At 47.8% G+C, this 19,666-nt stretch overlaps 6 protein-coding genes across 6 annotated transcripts; 1 reads left to right on the top strand and 5 right to left on the bottom strand.

Annotated features, from left to right (window-relative positions):
- Positions 1–167: 167 nt before the first annotated feature.
- On the top strand, positions 168–1,905 carry F4817DRAFT_150558 (uncharacterized protein). Its single transcript, XM_049297973.1, has 2 exons — positions 168–671; positions 771–1,905. The coding sequence occupies exons 1-2, from the start codon at positions 605–607 to the stop codon at positions 1,730–1,732; spliced, it is 1,029 nt and encodes a 342-aa protein (XP_049158025.1). The 5' UTR covers positions 168–604; the 3' UTR covers positions 1,733–1,905.
- A 524-nt stretch (positions 1,906–2,429) lies between these two features.
- Positions 2,430–5,830, bottom strand: F4817DRAFT_150561 (Afadin and alpha-actinin-binding-domain-containing protein). Its single transcript, XM_049297974.1, has 2 exons — positions 5,215–5,830; positions 2,430–5,131 (listed from the first exon to the last, which is right to left on the bottom strand). The coding sequence occupies exons 1-2, from the start codon at positions 5,395–5,397 to the stop codon at positions 2,540–2,542; spliced, it is 2,775 nt and encodes a 924-aa protein (XP_049158026.1). The 5' UTR covers positions 5,398–5,830; the 3' UTR covers positions 2,430–2,539.
- Positions 5,831–6,168: 338 nt separating this feature from the next.
- Positions 6,169–10,909, bottom strand: F4817DRAFT_341133 (phosphatidylserine decarboxylase-domain-containing protein). Its single transcript, XM_049303713.1, has 5 exons — positions 10,210–10,909; positions 10,094–10,138; positions 7,789–10,015; positions 6,984–7,735; positions 6,169–6,928 (listed from the first exon to the last, which is right to left on the bottom strand). The coding sequence occupies exons 1-5, from the start codon at positions 10,372–10,374 to the stop codon at positions 6,770–6,772; spliced, it is 3,348 nt and encodes a 1,115-aa protein (XP_049158027.1). The 5' UTR covers positions 10,375–10,909; the 3' UTR covers positions 6,169–6,769.
- Positions 10,910–12,434: 1,525 nt separating this feature from the next.
- F4817DRAFT_341138 (HAD-like domain-containing protein) lies at positions 12,435–14,113 on the bottom strand. Its single transcript, XM_049303714.1, has 2 exons — positions 13,776–14,113; positions 12,435–13,711 (listed from the first exon to the last, which is right to left on the bottom strand). The coding sequence occupies exons 1-2, from the start codon at positions 13,873–13,875 to the stop codon at positions 12,783–12,785; spliced, it is 1,029 nt and encodes a 342-aa protein (XP_049158028.1). The 5' UTR covers positions 13,876–14,113; the 3' UTR covers positions 12,435–12,782.
- A 1,172-nt stretch (positions 14,114–15,285) lies between these two features.
- On the bottom strand, positions 15,286–16,808 carry F4817DRAFT_341140 (coatomer epsilon subunit-domain-containing protein). Its single transcript, XM_049303715.1, has 4 exons — positions 16,290–16,808; positions 16,085–16,227; positions 15,776–16,023; positions 15,286–15,706 (listed from the first exon to the last, which is right to left on the bottom strand). Exons 1-4 carry the CDS (start codon positions 16,681–16,683, stop codon positions 15,598–15,600), a joined length of 894 nt encoding a protein of 297 aa, XP_049158029.1. The 5' UTR covers positions 16,684–16,808; the 3' UTR covers positions 15,286–15,597.
- Positions 16,809–16,918: 110 nt separating this feature from the next.
- Positions 16,919–18,504, bottom strand: F4817DRAFT_341141 (uncharacterized protein; the record flags this gene model as incomplete). The annotated part of the gene is made up of 2 exons (XM_049303716.1): positions 18,008–18,504; positions 16,919–17,941 (listed from the first exon to the last, which is right to left on the bottom strand). Coding segments are annotated over exons 1-2 (1,121 nt in total), but the record flags the coding sequence as incomplete, so codon positions are not given.
- Between the last annotated feature and the right edge of the window lie 1,162 nt (positions 18,505–19,666).

Genomic DNA, 19,666 nt, shown 5'->3' on the forward strand with positions numbered 1-19,666 from the left:
ATCCACCACGGAATACCCACAGTATTGGCATAGGCTAGGATAGCCTCTTTGCATTATTTCAGCTCTGTTTAATAGCATGCTTCAGATACCCGCTTCTTGCGAAGAGTTCATTCATGTATGACCAGTTACGATTTGCAGTTATACTCTTGCGCGTTAATACTAATAATGATAAAATGATAGCACGTTAATCTTCTACTGGCTACCAAGCACAATCGAACCACCAGACTTCCTGGTAGATTAATATGTCTTCAACTGGTAATAAACGGACACCTCCTTGCGATCTTACGATTCTATACAGTACGTAAAACTTAACGTTATTTAGGTACTAACGCATGACCGTACGAGCTATTCCCTCTTCCCTCCTCTAACGAAGCTTTGCGTACTGTATAGAAAGTGCAAGGGGTCGACGCGTCGAAGCAGCGGGTTGCCGTGCTCTGTGTGACGCTGTTATATTGCGTTCTGCTAGGCAACAGGCCTTATAACAATTCCTGCTCCGATAACAAACGGCCTTGTCCCATTCTTCTTCTTCTTCTTCTTTGTCTCTTGTAGAACTCACTACTCTTGTCTACACTTGTGTCTGGCTATTGTGTATATTTCTCTCATCATGGGTCGTCACAGTCCTCGACAGCAAATGCTTCGTTACATCTCTAAGAAACAAGAGATTGCCAAAGGTACCTCTTCATCTCAACAATGTTCTGGCTAGGCTGAGAATGTCGATCCGGATTTACCTGATCCAAATGTATTATCTAACCTCGGTGTGCCATTACCAGGCAAACAACCCGATCTAGTTGCCGACCCATGTAACTCGTCAAGTACACCTGAGCCGGAACACGAGGCGAACGATACAGACTCATGGCATTATATAGACTCGACTTGTTATCGAGCACACATAGAAAATGTTGCCGGGATTTGTTATAAGGAGAGAGTGTGGGAATTACCTCCTTGGGTTGACGAACTTATCACTAAGCTACAACAACCGTCCGAGAACATCATGACAAAAGAAAATATGGCAGGTAAACTCCGCTACGCCAAGTTAGGTCTGGGAGATACTGAATCGAAGCTTATAAATATCGTTGATCTACTGGGCCACAACACACTTGGAATGGCATTTGACTGCGATATCCCGCAGGCGTCGATAAACAAAAAGTTCCACAACTACCTTGTTCCCCGCGGCGTGATCACTCCACAACCCAGCTTCACCTTTGGATACCATATTTGCCACATGGACATGTCACCCGTCAATTCAGTCGAGTCGTCCCTCGGAACGGATCTGGACGTCGATTCAGAGGTATACTTCCCCTACATGATCGTGGAAGTAAGTTTCAGCGCGAACACGCACGGCTTCGAAAACCGGTGTCTCAGCGCAGCAGCAACATGTCTCCGTCTAAGCAGCAAAGTACTCCAAGGAAACCTAGCCATCTTCACAGTCGTCGTCCTGCCCGTCGGGCTAGCAGAGTTCTTCGTCATGTGGAAGGACGGCGACAAGTACATCATGAAGGGGTTCCGCAGCTTTGCCTTGTACGAGCCAGACCAGCATATCGCGTGTCAGATGCTGTGGAGCAATATCCGCAAATGGGCCATGGGCGAGAGGTTGGAGAACATCAAGAGAGATCTCCAGAAGGTGTACGACGAAAGAAGAAAACGGCCACTACCATCCTCCGAGGATCTGATGTATCCACTAGCCAAAAGACCACGGCAGACACACATACACACTCCAAATGATGGCTGTTAACCAAGGTCATCGGATCAGGCACGAGCTGGTCGCTGATGGATATTATATCATGCCCAGCGTGAGCCCTACACGGTTACGGAGGAACTTGCTGTTTAGAGTTGAATCGCGGGGATAGGGGTACTGGATGACACTCGAGGTTTATGAATGAAATGTAAGACTCGAAAGGTTTTCAGTAAAATACTAAATAGAATAAAATATCCTTCAACCCTTCTACATACAACACATTCAACACATCATCATCATCATCATCACCTCAAAACTCGTAAAATAGTGTAGCTAATCATACTTTCATTCATTGGTATAAGACAAAGTAAATACTGTAGGTAGTAAGCGAACGACCAGCTTCTACCCGCCGTCAGTTCTGTAGTAAGTCGTAGCATCCACGGCATATATGCAGTCTCGCCCAATCCTCCCGCCCGTGGAGACTTGCCAGATGGAGCTTCGTTTCAAAAAAATTTCGTGCGTGATCTTCGTGACATGATGATATTCCGCCTTGGCACCCCGAATATCCAACCTCCCTCCCCCAAACACCAATTTTTCCTTTCGCTTTGAGCTTCCGGATCTTAGATTATTATGCCCACTAGACATACTATTTCACTCATTCATTCGTTACTTCCTTCTTGTTTTCCCTTTTGCATAACGTTGCATAATAATCCATAACATTCATAATCATTTTCTGCTTCAGTAAAATAAGACCGCGAGCCTAGTATTTGGCTTTCTAGCAGGCCTCATGTTACCTATATCATCATACTTCGATAAATATAGGTCGTTATAAAGTAGGTGGGGGTAGATATCGTCTAGTCGTTCTTAGTTACAGTCCACCCCGGCACCTGACCCCTGAATGAGAGCATCCAACTCCCAGGGGCTTAGCGTGCTCCGTCGACGAGACGCGACTTTGCTCGTATGACGCTCGTTTCGGTCGCGTCTTCGCTTTACAAGTTTGAGAGGGCTACCGCTGGTGGATTTGAGCGGGCTGCTGCCGTTATTCTGCTCCTTCTCTCGAGTCTCGGCTGATCCCGACAGCTCGTCAATTTCATCGACTTCTGCTGTAGGATTTAGTCGTCGTGCCGGTGTCCCACCTCGGGAACGAGGTTGAGCTAAGTCCTTGTCCTTCTTGACGGGGTCTACTGAGGCGAGGTTGTTTTCCTCTTGCCTGGCTTCAACTTTGTTGACCTTTGTTTCCCGGGGCGGCGACCCGGGAGCAACTGTAGTAGGAGCCCGGAGAGCTGGGTTCCGTCTCTGACCTCCAGACCGGACGGCCCTCAGCTTAGCCCTGACACGAGCAGCATCGGCCTCACGTTCTGAGGCCGCTAGCTTCGCGGCGATAGTGGCCATAGTTAGGGGGCTCTGTTGCGCAGGTGGATTCGCGCTGTTAGGTCGAGGAAGGCGTGAGGAGGTATTTGTGGTAGTATTGGCGGCTTGGTTATTACGAACTGGCGAGCGCGGACGTGCAATAGTGGGTTGTTGCGGTCGCTCCGTTATGTTGGCCGCGGATTTCAAGGAAGAGGCGGAAGAAGACGAGGATATGGGTTGCGACTGTGTCGTAGCAGGGACTTGACGAATGGATTTCGACGAGGGCTGCTGACGCGACGGTGGGTTGGTAGGATCTGAGTTCGTTCGTTTTATATCTGCTGCTAATGGATCTGGCGATGAAGTTGGCCTCTTCGATGATTTATTAGAAGCCTGAAAGTTTGTGCTACCCGGCTCTGGCTGAGATTTGGTGTATAATTGCTTCCCTAGATTCGGGGTGGGTTTCGAGAATAGTTTGCGGGAAGGATCAGACTGTGACGGCCTCTCTCCGGATTTACCGAATAGGGGACTCTCATATGAGGCGGTTGAGCTAGGTCGAGATTGGTCCTGCCATGGCGGAGAGTTTTTGTATGACACTGACTTCTTCTGCTGATGCGGAGACCGGGGAGACCTAGGAGACTGGGGTTTGATGACATGTGGCGGCGGAGGTGGCCCTTGTTCCTCCTCCTCCTCCTCCTCCTCCTCTTCCTCTTCTGCCAATTCCCATGTGTTTTCTTCTATAATAGTCGTGAAATCTGCATGCTTGCGATACGCAAAATCACGTTCGGAGAATCCTTTATTTCCTGCCGAATATGAGTCCTTAAGTGGGCTGAGTTGGGGTGGCATAGGGAGAGGAGGCGAATCCATCGAGTTCGCATATGTAGATTCCTGAAGGACTTGGACGTTTGGTTCCTCGGCGTCCAGCTCGTCTATGTCTATATCATCTTGGAAGATGCTGCTAGAATCCGAGTCGGAATCGTTTTCTTCATTCTCTGCGACTTGGCATCCTTGTACCGGGATTAGGTGTAGCGAATCGATCGGGCTTGGAGACCTTAGCCGCCGTTGGTCCTCTTGAATTTCTTCCTGTGCATCGAGACTGTCTTCTTCACCATACTCTTCCTCTTCCTCTTCCTCTTCCTCTTCTTCCTCCTGGACACAGGAGAGTCTCATAGGTACGATATCTGCTGTCTCCTCGACGTCCCTGACCCTAACGGGACTAAGTCGGAGGCTCATCTGCAGGTCTTCCATATCGACTGACTTGCCGCTTGACACCATTCGTTTCCGCCAGCCGTCAATCATATGGACGGCGTCCTTCCAGCGGGACTCCATTGTTTCTAGGCCGGCGCGTAGGCGAGTGATAGCCTCCTCGCGTATCTCAACCTCTTCGATCGGCACGAAGGAAGGGTTCGTTAATATCGTCCTAAGATGCTCCATGATCTCTTCCAACTCTGATGCGAGCTCATCGGCGCTCTTTTGAGATGCCATTACTAGCACGTCCGCGTTGTTATTGTCTGAGCGGTAGTCAAATGCGGTCCCATTTAGATTCTCCGAACCACGTTCTAGCCCACTCATCTCGCGTAGCCTGTCGACTACGCGTCTAACTAAGGCGAGTAGACCTTCGTTCTCCTCGCTGAGGCCTCTTGCTAGTTCTGTGAGGAATTGATTTGTCTCCAAGCGTAAGCTGTAGCCTTCAGCCTCTGTTGCACCAGCAGGCACTCCACGCTCCTCGCCGCCGATTTCCCCTATTACGGTGATGCATAGGACATCCCTGCTCTTACCGCCGCCTCTTACTCTACCAGCATCTGCGACGGCCTTCTTCAGGCCGTCGATCTGGCGGTCTCGCTTACGGATCTCATTAGCGCATGCAGCGCGCGCCTGCGCCACGATAGTCTTCATCTTGATGGCTTCATCTTTTAGGCGGTGTATGTTCTGATCCGTAATCTTGAGTTGGGTACGGAGGGCACGCTCTGTAGCCTCTGCAGAATCAAGCTTTCTTTGAGCGTCAGACAGTTTTTCTGTTTGTCGTACGAGTTCGGTCGTTTGCCGTTGCGAGTCAGCCCGTAGGGTCCGAAGGGTTGTGGATAAGGACTCTCGGCTCTCAGCATCGCGCTATCGTAAGAAAGAATGTTAGCATGTTATCTATCCCTTTATTGTCATTGAAGATCAGGACAATATAATAATATAATACATACGTCGCGTCTTAGGATGAGGTCATTGATAACGCTCATGACCTTGCTCATCGTGCCTTGTACTCCTCCATCACCGAACTCCGGATCTGCGAAGTTGATATTGTGGCCATCACGAAGAAGGCCGCGCGATAGGAGCTGATTGTTGATATACAGCGACGCCGTGCGGAGGTTATCTGGGTCGACCATCTTGTCTTGTCCTGTCTCTCTTTTTTTCCCTCCTTGATTATTTCTTTCCCCTTTGATCTGATCCCGTTCAGGATCTACCGTTGCCGTCCAGTATCGGACTAAGAACAGGAGTAAGCCACGAAGGATGCGGTATTCGCTTTCGGAGTTGTCTGCATTGGTGGTATGCGGGTTGTTGCAGATTGATATTTTAATGTTTGTATAAATTTGACAACTTCAATCAATATCAATCAATACTCCGGTTCGCCTACTTCCCCTTTTACACAATTGAAGCAGGAGTCGCGAAGAAAAAAAATCTTGTCGTATGCGTAAAAGCTGGGCCACTCGCGACTGGAGCCCAGCTAGTGTACAAAATAGCTCTAAAGACTAAGGGTCTACTTCTGTGGATTTATTTGTTAATACCGCGGCATTCCTTAAGTTTGTACATAGTAATGTTTTTCTTTGAAAATGCTATCTCGTTGCTATGCGGGGTCTAAAGTAAACAAAACTTTAAGTGACCTAATAGGGTACCGTACCTACCAGGTTAGCCGTCTGGCCGTCTGGCCGTTAGGTACTTTAGGTACTTTAGGTACCCTACATGACAGCCATGACCGTTACCCGGCACGCAGGTACCTGCCCCCGTACCGACAGGGTTTATGTCTCGTGGAACCAAATTACCGCAACTAACAGCAAATGACATCTTTCATCCCAATTCCCGCCCCGCAATCCATCCCGCCTTCTATGCACGTGGAAGCTTTTCATTGCATACCGACTTCTTGACCGCATCTACAAAAATGGAAATATCGGTGTGTTATTTGTGTTATTTGCACCCATTGGTCTTAACTATTTACCTAATTAGTTACGAACCCCCTCTTATATCCAAACTAGGGCTGATGATACCATTCCAAGAGGATATCCCAAGAGGACACCTTGTATAGTACCCGGTAAAAACATCGTATCGTGATATACGCCTTGACTTATAAGCCACTGTTGACGTTGGGGGGTTGATGCCTATGAATGGGACGACGACGGGGCTGTGGTTATCCTACTGTCGGATATCGAACCATCACCCCGTAACAGGCTATAACTACCTACCACATAGCTGTATCTGACTGCATGTACAATAATAGTCTGCTTGCGCTTACTCCCCCTGGCTGAACGTGTGACGAACGCTAGCAACTGCATTGCCCCTCGCTGTTCAACCCCCTTTTCCCCTCTTCGTTGCTATATGCCCACTTTTCTGATAGACAGATGCTGCAAGTTCCCCCCATCCCATGCTCAATGTCTCGTCTATCCACCCAATGGAATCCAATCTTCGGGAAAACCCGTCGCTTATATGGTATAACGCCGCCCGAATGCGATGCCTTTCCCGTCTTAGCTGTCACGGAGTGTCTTCCTATGGTAAAGGTACTTCATCTGGGCTGTCACCACCACCACGGATACGGCGATGGGCTTCCGCTTTCTCCGCCTCCGTAACGTCTTTCTTATCCTTGGGCATATCTGGTGTAAACTGAGGTACCTGTGGGGAATGCCCAACCGACATGCCGGCTCGAATCTGCATGTATGTCAATATTTAGTCTTGCATTGCTTAAGAGGGGTAAGTATCATACCAGTGTTTCCAGAGCGCTGTTTGAGTTGTCCACAAGGTCGTCATCAAACATCATCGTGCCGGGTTCAAATAGTGTCACAATTGTGCTGCCACCAAACTTGAAATACCCAAGCTCTTCAGCTCGTTTCACTTCTTCCCCGTCGTTTCGGGTAATTACCGTGCTGCCAACCATCATGGCTCCGACGCAGATAACCATTACCCGTCCGAATAGTTCGGTGTCTATAGGACAAAGGACACGGACATTCTCGCCGTACACATCGAGCGCGGACCGGATTGCCATAGGGTTAACGGTATAGTACTCGCCAGCAATGAGTTTAGGCTTGCGGAGAATTCCATCCACAGGAATGTGGAAGCGGTGGTAGTCTTGGGGAGCTAGACGGAAGATACCTAATGCACCATTCTCATAGCGCTTAGCGTCTTCCGGGTACGCGTCGCCGAGTAGTCGCTTTATGGAGAATTCACGACCCTTGATCCAGATGTTGGTCGCAGAATCGATACTATTGAAGACAACAGACCGACAGTCGGCCGGCGACACAATAATATGAGGATTGTCTGGAGCTGAGCAAGGCCGGGCGTTTGGCTTGAGTGCGCGATAAAAGAATTCATTGAAGTTCTTAAATTCCTCGACGGGGAGTAAGACCTCGGACATATCTAACTTGTGGAATTGGATGAAACCTGGAATTTGGGCCTTCGAAGCAGGGTCGTCGTATTTTTTGCCTTGCTTGATACTTAGACTCTTCAGAAGTTTGCGGACTAGAGCGTTATTAGCGACGGTTTCTATGTTATATATCAGCATAAGCACTCACTTCGCTTATTCTCCATATCTTTGGACTTCAATCCCTTGTATAGTAATCGGATTCCCAGTCGTACATAAACGCTCATCTTTTCCTCATTAATCTGTCCAGTTAGGCGGTCCTGAACCAGAATGTTTGCCGAGTTGGCGCCAAGTTTATAACCACCGTAAGAAATCTTGGTGATGACTTTAGAATACCACTTTCTTTGCGCTTGGCTTGCCGTGACAAACCCGCCCATCATGAGTGAATTGACCTGGCGCCAGTCCTGGCTGGCGCATGTAGCAATGTGGGTAATGATATCAGCATCTTTCCGCTTGTTGAGACGAGGCTGGTGGCAGATTGGACACTCTCGAATTTCGACTACATGTTCCTCGCTACGGTCAATATTTAGGTCATCTTTATCTAGCGCATCACCCTCTTCTCCAGATGTGCTGAGATCGGGGACAACAATAGTTGATGTTCCGGGTGTAGTGCCTTGAATGGTCGAGTCTTCTGCGCTGAGAATAAAAGACCCTTCCTCTGAAGGCGTAGCGCTACTAGTGTGGCTTGATGGGTTTAGCAAATTCTTCACTTTTTCTGCGTCGGGCAGCATGTTCTTTAACTTGTCAGTCACTGGAGCCGATTTACTCTTGGCATCTAGTTGATCTTCCAAACATATGACAGCCTCGTCCATGGTGAGTTCTTGTTCCCCGTTCCCTGCCTTATGAGGGAATCGTTGGAAGAAACTGTCGATAGTTGATTCTCGCAGAGTCGAGCCAAGCGTGTCGAGCATGGTAGTCAGCTCGACTTTGCTAATCTCGCCACTTTCATCTGCATCGTACTGTCGCAACATAGCCCGCCAGAACTGTTGTCTTAAAGCAGGATATGGCATATACTTGGCGCGGATAGTCAGCATCGGGCTGTGCTTAGCCTCCCACTTTTCTAGATTTTTCATCTTCAAGGGGATTGTGAAGACATTAAAATCCGTGTCGTCAAACTCACTGCCCTCACCGTTTCCATTTCCGTTTCCGCTATTGAGGTTCGGCACTTGCTCTGGTTGAAGTAAACTAGGGTTTGGAATGGATGTAGGTGCTGCCTTTGGCTCGACCTGCTCTTGGGATGTTGCCGAAGTCACACTGGGGTTCTTGGGTAACACCGGCCTATTTTTGCCCAAGCTCTGTGTTGAAGACGACCTTGAGAGGCCGAGTCTTGCGAGCCTTGATTTCTGGACCGGGACGTACTCAGCTGGTTCCTTCAAGTCATACAATCCAGTTTCGGGATTAGCTTTAGGGCTCTTTTCGATGAGTTCTTGTAGGGGAAAGGAGGTCGAGGCAATGAAGTCATTCCCGGAATATTTGTCGCGATCGATAACCGTGAAAGCAAACGAATATGATTGTTCGTTGTTCAGCACGTGAAAGAGCATCTTCTCATTGAACACGGGATTTAGATTATGTCGAACAACTCGTGTACGATAAGTTTTTTTGCCTAAAGATGCAACAACGAAGGGATCCATATCGAAGCTAGTTTTCGTGAAGTTTGATTCGGGAGGAAGGTCGGTAATGTTGCAAATCTCGAGGAAGATTAAGCCGACCACATCACTACCGCCGTTGACGAATTCGTAAGGATTCTGTCTCCTCTTACGCTTTAAACCCTTGATCCTGAGCCGTCTCTTCCTCTTCTCCACAGCATCGGGCTTACTCAGGTCCTCATCCTCGGGAGTCTCATCATCGTCCAGAATCTCGTCGTCATCATCGTCGTCCTGGGATCCATCGGTGGTATTCTGACTTGACTGGGGAGACGGGGATGAGCCAAACTTGGATGTCGAGGTCGGGCCAAGCATGGGTGTCATGTTAGGAGTGGCATTGCGGGATGTAGATTCGGGCAAGGCGGTAGCAAGTGAGTGCAGCTTTTCTAAGATCTGAGCATCTGTCGCATCCTTGTCTGTTGAGTCAAATAAAGTGCACTGTAGTAAAACCTCCCCTGAGACATTATTCTTTTTCTTGCCTGGCTTTTTGCTCTTGAGAGGATACCATTTTGCTTCTTGTTCGGTCTTTTCGTTGGAGAAAATCTCCTCGAGGGCTAGATCGAATTCGCCTAGATAGTCTTTGCCAAAGCGATCCTTGTCCCAGCAGATGCAATCAAGCAGTAGGTTCTCTACGCCAGTGATGGGTACAGTACAGATAACGTTCCACTCGGGATTCAGCGTCTTCGGGATATGATGTGTAAGAAATTTAGTTTCGCCGCAGGTCAGTTGGAGATACTAGAGAATACGGACTATTAGCAATGGCCGCGGATTACTTTTTTAGAGTTAAGAATAGGAAGACGGGTGTTGACATACGGGGTCGGATGTGCCTCCACGATCTTTAGCAGCTAAATTTCTCGCCTATATCATTGCAGGTTAGAATCCGTAGTAGAGACTAGAATTGATATTATCTATCGATTCGTTGTCCTTACTCGAAGTATGATAATCTTTAAGACCAAACCCGTGTCCCTACGGCCCTCCGCAACACCGGCATCGAGTTTTAACGGCATAGGGCTTGTACTGCGGCTATTGGCGGTGGAATTGTTGGTAGAACTAGTAGTGTAGGTTTTCAATCGTTGAGGGATAATGCGAACCATGGTGGAAGACTTTCAGGAGAGTCGGACTAAAGAGGGTAGAGGTACAAAATATGGAAGGTTGTATTTCCAAGGAACAAGAAGGGAGCAAACGCGGGTGACGTTGTGCTGGACCCTGTCTTGGAATTGCTTGGTAGCTGAGTCCCCCTTCAGCCTTCGGGGGCTTGTGATGCCCTGAACTCAACGCGCTAGTGTTTCGGTATGATGTCAAAGAGAGCTGCTAGAGGCTAGAGCCTACTAGCAGTTGACTGTAAGATAGGCTAAGGACAGGACGAACCAATCTAGGTAAGTTGGTAGTTAGTAGATTACCACTTTTGAGTTTGGAATTACTTGATTTGCTTTGATAGGCGGGATATTGTATGGTTTAGGAGTAGTTAAAGGTAAGGTAAGCTACGATATTTAATAAGACTAATAAGACTAAAAAAAGAAAAATAAACAAGCTGGGATAGAAGAAGCTGTTACGGACTAAACATGCTTTTGAAGCTAATTGCCAAGTTTCCTTTGGAGGGGCAGTAGTTTAGTTTTGGTATCCAATCCAATCGTGTCGCGAGCTTGCGTGGTACGAGAAGCATGCGAAATTCTATTGTTCCAGGCACCTTCAAGCTTTGAGGACAAAAGGGCAGGAGGGTCAGCCCGCTGACGCTGGGCCTGGCAATCACCCCGCCTTCACTGTCACCATAGCCAACATATAGGTACACTAGCTACCTAATGTACCTAGAACTCGATCCACTAAATACCTAAAATACACACCCATCAAAAGTACACCCACGTCTAAGGTTCACTTTAATCTCGATGAATTACGTGCGCGTACAGATCCGTATGTACATACATCTTGAACCAAATGTACATAAGCGTAAACTTACCGAGGGTCGCTATACAATAAAAATAGATTTGTTAGATAAAACAGGAAAAAGAAAAGTTACAATTGTTGGGTCTACCAGGTACACGAAGTTTAATCATAAACCTGAAACTCATCTCGATCTAGTTTAGAACCTAAAAAGCATATGTACATATGTAAACAACCCCCTGCTAGAAAAGCTTCTTTTACATACAGTAGAGCCGGGGGGGATTTCGGAGATTTAATAGCAAAACTTACCGCAATTCATCCGAAGATGCGCGTTGGTTAACCCGTGCAGCCCGTGCGAATATTAGACAAAGACTCGATACCGATACTAGGTAATAATCAAATATTAGATCATACGCACAACAACGACGTATCTACTATTAGTAACAAGCTCGAGGTAGGTAGGTCATCGGTCGTTGTTGATGTATGTACCTCGAATTGGCAATAGGGCTGTGCCTCTTTAGCTGCAGGACGGCGGCGATCGATGATCCCGCGTTCCAGAAGATCCCAACTGGCCAAAATGCAACGGCACGTAACTGCGTATAGCCTATCGACATCTACCTGTCTACCTTCCGCGTACTGGACCGGGTGAAGGCCGTTGTGGGGGAGGCAAAGTGTCTATTTGATTTCTGAAGACACATGATTACCGGCTACTCGGAGAGCTCCAGAAGCACGATTAGGAATGGGTGTTATTACGGATGCCGCGTCTACCGCAACCAAAGCGAAGTACTACGTAAACATTTGCCGTGAGATCCGTCGACCTTCTTATTACCAAACCGTCGCTCTCCTTCAATGATATTCATGAATAAGGGAAAGGTAGCAATATGACGTACCAATTTACCATGACGGAACTCGGAATGCGCATCATTAGCTACCTATGTTCCAGCTCTCTGTCCTTTTCCCTGCTCTTTGTTCCGATTTTCCGATTTTTAGCTTAACTAGGGTTGGCTTGAGGTAGGATCAAATCTAGGCGGACGTCAAATGAGCTGATCGATGATTGTTTAAAGAAGGCTGTCGTAGGTTGGGGGCAGAGCAGCTACTCCTGCGCTTCCTATTGGCTCGATCTCACTAATTGGGTAATGCCATTTGTGTCTAGGACCGTGTATGACACGTCGTAACCAGGAAAGAAACCAACCTGTAGGTGTATCATGATGCGATATAGGGGTGGGTGGCAATGCAAATAAAGACAATCACCTAATCTAAGCACAATATGAGACAACTAGTAAACAGACTCTTAAATTATCAATATCCTAATAGTAGTTGATCGTGTCAAGAAACCAACACTAATACTCAAGTTCAAGTTACCTGACAATGTCGTCTATTATAAGAACACCCCCCTCTTTAACTATGATATATAATCTAGATGTATCCCGCAAGCTTCACCATGTTATGTTCTAACCCAAACGCCTATCCTTTCCTTTCCTCGTGCTATCGCAAGGCGGTATCGTGTAACTCCACATCGCTGTACCATGCCAAACAAATAAAAATAAACCAACATGAACGCCGTGATATGCAATATAGTCTTCCAAGAAAGATAGATGTTCAACCATGATATGTTACCCTCCAACTAAGCAGCGCTCTGCACCTGAGACTGCACCGGGTGCTTCACAGCATGCTCCTGAACCGTCGGCATAGACGTCTCAGTGACTTCGACCTCAGGCTTCTTAAGCTCGGAGAAGGCCTCAGGCCAGAGGAACATCTTGTCCTCCCGAGTCGGGGACATGAGCACGTATCTCGGCACAGCGTTCTTGCTGGACACTCTGCGCCAGAGATTAGCGCGGGGGTTGAAGCGGACAGGCACGCCCTTGCCGCCCGTCTTCTTCTCGTCCTCTAGCCGGATGCGCTCGATCTCGCGCTGGACGTCGGCGAAGGTGTCGAAGGGGATGTACGGGATGTTGTGCTCCCGGCAGTACTCCTCGAGGCGCAGGCCGCGCCGCGCGAACAGCACGTCGGCCTCCCGGGCGGCGGGCAGGTCCGATACTCCGTCGCCGATGAACACGATAAGCGGGACCGTGCCGTCGTCGCACGCCGTCTCCGCCTCCTTGCGGGCCTCCGTGATAGACTGCGCCTTGTCGTGGCCGAGCTCCGTGTCGTGGCGCCAGATGGGCTTCCACTCGGAGCCGTCGGCCGAGATGTGCGCGTCGTTGGCTACGATGTCGATGTGCGACGAGGCCTCTTCTCCCAAAAAGGTGTCGAGGACTCTTCTTAAGATGGGCTTGAGACCGGCGGAGATGACGTTGAAGGGGATGTTGTTCTTGAGGCAGTATTGGTGGAAGCTCTGGAAGTCTGGGTCGATCTCGAGGGACTTCTCCATGACTTGGAAGCCGTCTTCGAAGGGGACATTTAGAGATCCCCACATCTCTTCCGAGACGTCCCGGAAGGATCGCTCGCCGGTCTTGATTTGCTCGTCTAGCATCTCTCTTCGTGTGGAGCCGCAGCCGTGGTTGTCGAAGAGGACGTGTCCGGTGTCTTGCATGAAGATTGTGCCATCAAAGTCTGATATTATTGTTAGTAAACGAGTCTATGTAAAAAGGGTGTTTAGATAAATATGGTACCATACCTGAAAAGCAGATAATCTTTCTCTTGTTTGCGGACTGAGCCTTGGCATCTCCGAGGGTTTTGACCTCAGGAACCGGAGGTGGTGTAAGTGCGATAGGCATCTTGAATGTTGATATATCTGTATATATGATCTTAAGTCTAAATGGTCTAAGAGAAATGTAAACCGAAGTCTATACTACGGAAACAAATGTAGTAATGGTGAATTGGGTTGGTGGATATGTTTCTATGTCTTGTCTTGTAATGAAGAACTTGTCATGAAATACGACGAGACAACAGATTTATATAAAAGTGTGCCATCGTGGAGAAAGTGCCTAGCCCACAACTTTTGGCGGGACGAGAGGATCCTTCACGATGACGAGACTGGACAGGAGGCTTAGTCCAACGAAGCCATCGTCATATCAAACGTATACAGGGGTTTCATGCAAGCGCCGATTTGGAGTGCAGGTCCAGTTCGGCAGAGAACGAAGACATCGTCCTATCGGCATGCACATTGACATAGTCTAGGATAGCCAGTGTTACCTATTTGCGCGCCACCCGGTCCACTCGGGCATTTCCAAAATTTCTTAGCCAGGTTTACAGACCAGGGGCTTGCAGAAATCTGTAAGATCGTGGACGTGGACGTGGACGGGCTGGGCAAGCGTCCGACGCGGCCTACATACCCGCCTTGATTTGTCGGCCTTGTAAAAATTATCTACACAACATATGGGTCGAGACCCGTTCTTTGCGGTCCCGGATCAGCCTCTATGTCCATCTCCCGAAGTCTAGATTCCTCTCGAGACCGGTGGCAAGTCTACCAAAGCGTGTATGATCTTCATTTTAACAACTTTCATTTGTGAGATATTCTTCTGAAGCTTTTACATAAATGATAATCGTTCTCTCTTTTTCTCAAGGACTCGTAATGCCTCTTTAGCGCTAATTTGATAAATAACCCACTCACACATACATATGTAGATAGCATTAGCTCGCAGGCTTTTGAGAACAAATCTAGCTCCGACGAGTCCGTTTGTAGAAGGGCCGAGTGACGTAGTGACGTCATAAGCGGCATTTGGGATGAATCCCACGATAATTCCAGCATGTTCATTGATGGGCTACTAGCGCCGCAGCGATGGCGGAAGTTTTATACCAAAAAGAGGTTAGTTTCAGGCATGATGAGATCGCCAGCCAGAGGCTCTTAGCACAATCTCACGAGCGGTCAATAGATCGAGGAGGCCATCGTGAATGAGGGGTATCGTATTTTCTCCCTATGAGCCGTATAATTATCGTATTATTATTGTCACCCAGTAACCATGTCAACTTAGGTCGACTAACCCCCTTTCTTTTTTGCATCAATTAGATGCAGTTATTTACCCCTTGCAATATCATTTTAAGGCACACTCACATATTATACACATATTATAGTCCGAGAAGCGTCATTGTGCATTTGAATAATCTCAAATTCTTAGATGTAAGCTTAATGATTTAGAAAACACGGCTCCGAGATACAAATGATGTCACTTAAGTTGAGTTGGTTTCTATAGTTTGTGTCACTCAACAAATGTGGATATCGGAATACCCTATTTGGATATATCTCCAAGCATCGTCAGATTAGTTATTCGGTGTATCATATTCCGTAGACTAAGCTGAATATCACTTGTGCTTCCCTCAACCCGCAATTAAGAGTGGTCAAGACACGTAACCAATATTAGGACGACGCAATATGAGGTATTCATCATGTTCATAGAGTATCATAACCAAAGCATTTTCGCCTTTTCTTTATGCCTCGTCCCCAAGGTCTACTAGTATATCAACATTCACCAAGACCCGTATTAGCCGCCCTTCCTATTTTAAGCCGACACCTTTGCACTAAACTTAGCGGCCGCCTTGTCAAACGATTCGCTCTTTTCTTCGAGATCGACTAGGAATGTGTGTTTAGGGGCGGCTTTCTTGAGGGAACTATAGAGAAATTATATTAGCATGCGTGGAACGTTTAGGCTAGTTCGAAAGAAAAAAAAAAAAGCATACTTTGTAAGCTCAGAAACAGCGGCAGCATCTTTGCCGGTGATGATTGACAAAACCAACAAATTGGCAATGGCTTCGGCATATACAGGTTGCTTCTGCACGGCTTGCTCGAGAGCACTCTGTGCTTCCTCGACGCGGCCTAGATGTAACTCGCATACTGCCTGGGAGACGAGGGAGACGATCGAGGATGTAGAGGGAGCTTGTGCGAGTTCTTCGAATACGTAAAATGCCTGCTGGTACTTATCTCCTCCCTAAGCACAAAGTCATTCGTTAGCTCTGCCGTTGGAGAGGCCAATTCAACGTAGTACATACCAGTCGTAGGCCAACCCATGACTCTGCTAAGTTGACAAGTAGACTATCTTGCGCCCACCTCCTAGCCGCAGCTACTTCTTTAAGGGCTAAATCGGTTCTATTTTGCTGGAGATGGATTTGCGCAATCAAAGCGACAGCATCAACTAGACAAGAACCTATTAGTATTCGGACCAGACAGCCATTGCTTGTCGAGTGATAAACATACGGCTACCAGAGTGTTGTGACAAGAGCGCGAGAGCCTCCTCTGATTTGCCAGCAGCTTGCAAGACCGTTCCTCCAAGAACTTGGACTGTCTGGTTATCGCTGGCTGACGAGGCAAGCTCCTCGATAGTTTGAACGGCCGCATCCGTCTTCCCCAGGCTGTACTCGGCTAAGGCGCGCACTGCTACTAGCTCAGGTTCCGATTCTCCTTGAACGTCGGCGATTGCTTCTTCTGCTTGTCCTAGAGCAATGCGAGCTCGGAGGGCGAGTACTCGGGCGGGTAGGGCATTTTCGGAGGAGAGAGCAGACGTGTCAAAGTCGATGACTTCTTGGTACTGGCCCTGGTGGAAATGATTGTGAATATTTATTAGCTCGCCTTCTGCCGAGTAAGGATCCATATTTGGCGATTTCTTGCTGGTTCTATGGTTCTACTCGAATTCGTTTACTTGATAATCTAAGGTTCGGCGGTTTAATGACAGCGGTTTAAGGGTAGGCGGTTCAAGGGTAGGCGGTTCAATGCTAAGGTTCTAAGATAAAGTTAGTGTGACCGAAAGCAACGTGGTCTGTGCCTTGCTTGTTCTTATCGGCCTTATCTAAGTACATACGTACATTAATGACCTCTCCCCCCTTTATCTTCAATCTTGGTTTTCGTTTTTTTTCAATCGTGCTATTGTACAAGATCGGACAAATTGAACTAGATGTTCAAAAAAGGCCAGAAAAAGGGTGAAGAATTCCCTTTACGTAATATGAGCTCCAGCTATCTCGCCATATACTGGCTTCTTCTGGCATTTCCTGCTATGCCGTATGGTTTGCTACCCGTCTCCTAGCATCTCCTCCTACTCATCCTCCAGCTCTCAACCTCAAAATCATGTAACGCATACGCAAATGTGATCCGGCCCATCTCGCAGATCTGTGAATAGGAGCGTGGTTTGCCTCCTGTGCGGCTGGTAGCTTAGTCTTCAGCGTTACGCTTCTCGGAAATCTGTTGCAATATTTCCTCCATCGACTCTAGCATGCGTTGCATGCTCTCGTTGTTCTCTTTGGTCTTGTCCACGATAGCTTCCATTCTCTTTAGTCTTTCCTCGAAGATATCGTCGGCGGTCTGCTCGGCCTCGTTAGACGTAGTGATAGCTTTGGTGGCATTGGTCTGCTGATTCTGATGGGGAGCCGGTCCATCAGAGCCCTGAATCCCAGTCTGGGTACTCTTGTCGGCGGGTTTAGACTCTCGATGAGCCTTTGTCTTGAGGCAGGACTTGACGTTGAGGGGCTCTGGAATGAGCGATGCATCGACCATGGCTGCGTTGTATCCCTTCATGGATGAAGCGTGTTTGCCCTCGAATTTCGTGGGCTCTGCGAAAGTCACCCGGCGGTTGCGATGACCTGTGTCGCCTAGCGGTTCTGCACGTTCTTCCCAGCACTGCAGGCAGGCCGTTCGTCTCGGGAGGTTCAAGAAGCCGCAATGGGAGCACAACCAGTCGGAACAGTCGGGAAGATATGCCGAATGTGTGGGATTTGCTTGTTCAACGGTTTGTCCAGGTTCTGAAATACCTCTATTGTAACCTCTATTGTAGCGCTCGGTTTCTTGTCGGAGCGAGAAAATGGATTTTTCTGATTGAGACTGGGAAGTAGAAAACTGTTCCTCGCGAAGCATTACAGGTAACAAATTATATTCGTTAAATTCCCAAGAATCTGTGCGAGTTCTAACTGAGGTACGGGGAATAGTGGGGCCCGGGCGACGATATGTTGCATCTGCGCCGTCTTCGATGGTTAATGGTGGCCACTGCTTAGAGTCAATTGACTCGTGTCGGGATGATGCATTATCGGACGATATGAAAACACCATCGAAATCCTTAAATTCTAGCCAATTGTCGACTAGAGAAGAGGGGCACGATTCACCCTGTTGGTGTGTCGAGTAACCTTCTTCTGATGCCATGTCAACTGCCCAGTATCCGAGGCTTCCTCCCCACTCTGGGTCATATTCCATACGGTCCGAGATATCTTCGTAGCCAGCTTCGATCGCCTGACTGTTCAGTTGAAGGAGATTCGGAGCGTTGTGGGCTCTTTCAAGATCATTCATCCTGCGCATGCCCCCTTGGTTAAACTCGCTGTCTCTGTGTGCATTGTATCGTCCCATGATGCCGTCCATCGTAGCCCGCCTCGATAAGAAACCATTATCCGTCTCTAGGCTGTTTCGTCCATTAGAATTAGATGTGTCAACCTGAGTTGCGTTGTCATCTTTCAAGACTCCATATCGATCGTAATTGTAGATAATGTCCCTCAATGAAGAAGTGCGCGAGAGGTCGACTTTCAACTGCTGTACCGGCTCGTGTAGCTTTAGAGACTGGAGGGAATTAGTCGGATTCTCATTCAACAGTCGCATATTCTCCTTAGTGATAGGTATCGATTCGTCATCATTGAACAGGCCCTTGAATTTGGCTACCACATTGTGTGAAAGTCTCCTGTAGCCACGTCCCTCAGATGAAGACGATGGGATGCCAAATCCGGTCTGCTCCTCACGACTAGTTTTATCCTTGCTTCTTCCAAGTGTTGTTGCAATGCTGGCGCGGAGGAAATGCTTCTTCTTGGATGGCGTCTTACTTGAAGCAGTCTGAATGTAAGTGGTGTCTTCGTTTTGAGGAGACTTCGAGGCGCGTTGATTTAACTCCTGAGCTTTGGCTGCTTCACAGGCTGGAAGATACTTCTCAAGATGGAAAGGTTCCTCACCTGAAGAGGATAGAGAACCTATCCTCGTCATCGTGAAAAAAAAAATAGAAACCCTTGGATTATGAGGTAGGAATAGAAACAAGAATAGAAACAAAAATACAAACGAGGATGGAAACAAGGATAGAAATGAGAACAGAAATGAAGGAAGATTCCTGATAGTTGACAAAGTATTGATGAAGGTGTCGAGGGTTGACAATGTGCTCTGTTGGTATGGGCAGCACACTTGACGATGTGTAAAGTGTAGAATTAAAAAAGTAAAAAAGGTGGCAGTGAATGTGGTGTGCAGAAAGGGTAAGGGCAGGTCACCTGAAGATTGTAGGTACTAGCAGGGGAAGAAAGAAATAAAGTGCAGCGCTGGCTAAACGCAACGCTGGGTAGACGCATCGCGATTATCAGGTACGCATAGAATATTAGTAACACAAGGGTGTTGAGGACGACGACGACGTGGGTCGAGATACCACGACAGTGGAGATCACCCACAGGGATGAGGATTAGGGGTTGGCTAGTACATGGAGAGATGAAGACATGAACGAAAGCATCAGCTTGTGTTCGTGAGTGATAGTCGAAGCTCCCCCTTTCAAAGAGGAAGCCGTTTGGATATACTATCAGGTATATCAACGGCGTGATACAGACTGAGAAGGGTGCTCTACTACTACT

The sequence above is a fragment of the Daldinia loculata genome, assembly GCF_022478755.1.
Source record: "Daldinia loculata strain CBS 113971 unplaced genomic scaffold F4817scaffold_32, whole genome shotgun sequence".
Classification (NCBI taxonomy): Eukaryota; Fungi; Ascomycota; class Sordariomycetes; order Xylariales; family Hypoxylaceae; genus Daldinia; species Daldinia loculata.